Genomic DNA, 2,500 nt, shown 5'->3' with positions numbered 1-2,500 from the left:
AGATAATTTTGTCTAATGTACATAATATGACAGTGATATTGCATTGTCCTGACTTTATTGCAAGAAAAATACGGTTCCATCTCTCAATCATTTTTTCCCAGTCGAAGTCAATGCGAACGGTAGGTGACAATAGTCTAATCTGTTTAATGAGATAAATATTGGGCCCCATTTAACACTTCCCCAGCTACGTAGGCATGGAATTTATCGAAATTATCCGAACATTATTGTAAAAATGGTTTAATACCATTTCGCTTTTTTCGACCAGAACCAACGAAAAAGATAGACGGCAATCTTCTTTTAAAACGTTAGATATTCCGCCAGTTTGCACTCCTTCCCAATTAGACGATTTGGAATAGATCAAAATTATCCAAACATTATTGCCAAGAAAAAAAGTACAGCCCTATCTCTCAATGTCTTTTCCCAACCAAACTAATGCAAACAATAAACGGTAACAACCTTTTCCAAAGTCATTGCACCAGCTTTAAACACTTCCCGGCTCGAATGACTCGAAATATCTCAAAATTAGCCAATCGCTGTTGCCGAAGCTGTACCAATGTCTTCCCTGTGTTGTTTCCCCCACCCAGAACCAGCGCAAACGGTAGACGGGTCGAAGTGCGTGTTCCCGTTCTATTACAAGGGCAACAGATACAGCAAGTGCCACCCCATCGAGCGAGCCAAGGCGTGGTGCCCCATTATGGTGAACGCGAGGATGGAGCCTCTGCAGAGCGGTTATTGTGATGGTGAGTTCGACGTCTCTGTTCGGTGTGTTCTTGTTGTAAAGTGAATTTCCGTTGTTCTTGTGTTTTGGTGGTAAGGTCTGCTTTTTTTTTTTTTTTTTTTTTGTACAGTGAGTGGTATTTTTTGTTCTTGTTCTGGTGAGTTCTGTGTTAAAGGTGTGTGTTTTTGCTGTGGCGTGAAATTTCTTTGTCGAAAGTACTTTTTGGAGGTACCTGTTGGTAATATGGACGTTTTCCTTAAGAGTGTATAATATTTTTAATTTGGTTTTAGTAATTCTGATATTGCCATTGGCATTTTTACCTGAAATCATGACATACCTTCTTAATGGAATTCAGTATTTGGTCTAATTTTATCCAACATTTTTATATTTCTTCTTTTATATTTGTGTTTTCTTAAGATGACACGAGCGCACTGCCCTTCCAACCGCCGCCAGTTGTCTTGGGTAAGTTGCCGCCTTTTCGTCTTGCGTTAAAAGTCTTTTTTTTTTTTTTTTTTCTTACCTCCTCTTCCTCTTCCTCTTCCTCTTCCTCTTCCTCTTCCTCTTCCTCTTCCTCTTCCTCTTCCTCTTCCTCTTCCTCTTCCTCTTCCTCTTCCTCTTCCTCCTCCTCCTCCTCCTCCTCCTCCTCCTCTTCCTCTTCCTCTTCCTCTTCCTCTTCCTCTTCCTCTTCCTCCTCCTCTTCCTCTTCCTCTTCCTCTTCCTCTTCCTATTCCTCCTCCTCCTTCTCCTCCTCCTCCTCCTCTTCCTCTTCCTCTTCCTCTTCCTCTTCCTCTTCCTCTTCCTCTTCCTATTCCTATTCCTCCTCCTCCTCCTCCTTCTCCTCCTCCTCCTCTTCCTCTTCCTCTTCCTCTTCCTCTTCCTCTTCCTCTTCCTATTCCTCCTCCTCCTTCTCCTCCTCCTCCTCTTCCTCTTCCTCTTCCTCTTCCTCTTCCTCTTCCTATTCCTCCTCCTCCTCCTCCTTCTCCTCCTCCTCCTCTTCCTCTTCCTCTTCCTCTTCCTCCTCCTCCTCCTCCTCCTCCTCCTCCTCCTCCTCCTCCTTTCTACTACTCCTCCTCCTCCTCCTCCTCCTCCTCCTCCTCCTCCTCCTCCTCCTCCTCCTCCTCCTCCTCCTCCTCCTCCTCCTCCTCTCTACTCCTCCTCCTCCTCCTCTCTACTCCTCCTCCTCCTCCTCTCTACTCCTCCTCCTCCTCCTCCTCCTCCTCTCTCCTCCTCCTCCTCCTCCTCCTCCTCCTCCTCCTCCTCCTCCTCCTCCTCCTACTCTCTCCTCCTCTCTCCTCCTCTCTCCTCATCTCTCCTCCTCTCTCCTCCTCTCTCCTCCTCTCTCCTCCTCTCTCCTCCTCCTCCTCCTCTCTCCTCCTCCTCCTCCTCCTCCTCCTCCTCCTCCTCTCTCCTCCTCCTCCTCTCTCCTCCTCCTCTCTCCTCCTCCTCTCTCCTCCTCCTCTCTCTCCTCTCTCCTCCTCTCTCCTCCTCCTCTCTCCTCTCTCCTCCTCTCTCCCCCCCCTCTCTCCTCCTCCTCCTCCTCCTCTCTCCTCTCTCCTCCTCTCTCCTCCCCCTCTCTCCTCCTCCTCCTCCTCCTCTCTCCTCCTCCTCTCTCCCCTCTCCTCCTGTCTCCTCTCTCCTCCTCCTGTCTCCTCTCTCCTCCTGTCTCCTCCTCCTCTCTCCTCCTCTCTCCTCCTCCTCCTCCTCCTCCTCTCTCCTCCTCCTCTCTCCTCCTCCTCCTCCTCCTCCTCCTCCTCTCTCCTCCTCTCTCCTCCTCCTCCTCTC

The 2,500-nt window shown here is 48.9% G+C and overlaps 1 protein-coding gene across 1 annotated transcript in view; it reads left to right on the top strand.

Annotated features, from left to right (window-relative positions):
* LOC125030820 overlaps positions 1-2,500 on the top strand; it is a 38,293-nt gene that overhangs the window by 30,367 nt on the left and 5,426 nt on the right. The window contains exons 54-55 of the mRNA XM_047621131.1: positions 585-740; positions 1,136-1,180. Of these exons, the coding sequence (XP_047477087.1) occupies positions 585-740; positions 1,136-1,180 (201 nt within the window). The remainder of the gene's footprint in view (positions 1-584; positions 741-1,135; positions 1,181-2,500) is intronic.

This window comes from Penaeus chinensis, chromosome 11 (assembly GCF_019202785.1).
Source record: "Penaeus chinensis breed Huanghai No. 1 chromosome 11, ASM1920278v2, whole genome shotgun sequence".
Classification (NCBI taxonomy): domain Eukaryota; kingdom Metazoa; phylum Arthropoda; class Malacostraca; order Decapoda; family Penaeidae; genus Penaeus; species Penaeus chinensis.
The sequence above is the reverse complement of the archived record's forward strand: the minus strand, read 5'-3'. Positions and strand labels throughout refer to the sequence as shown.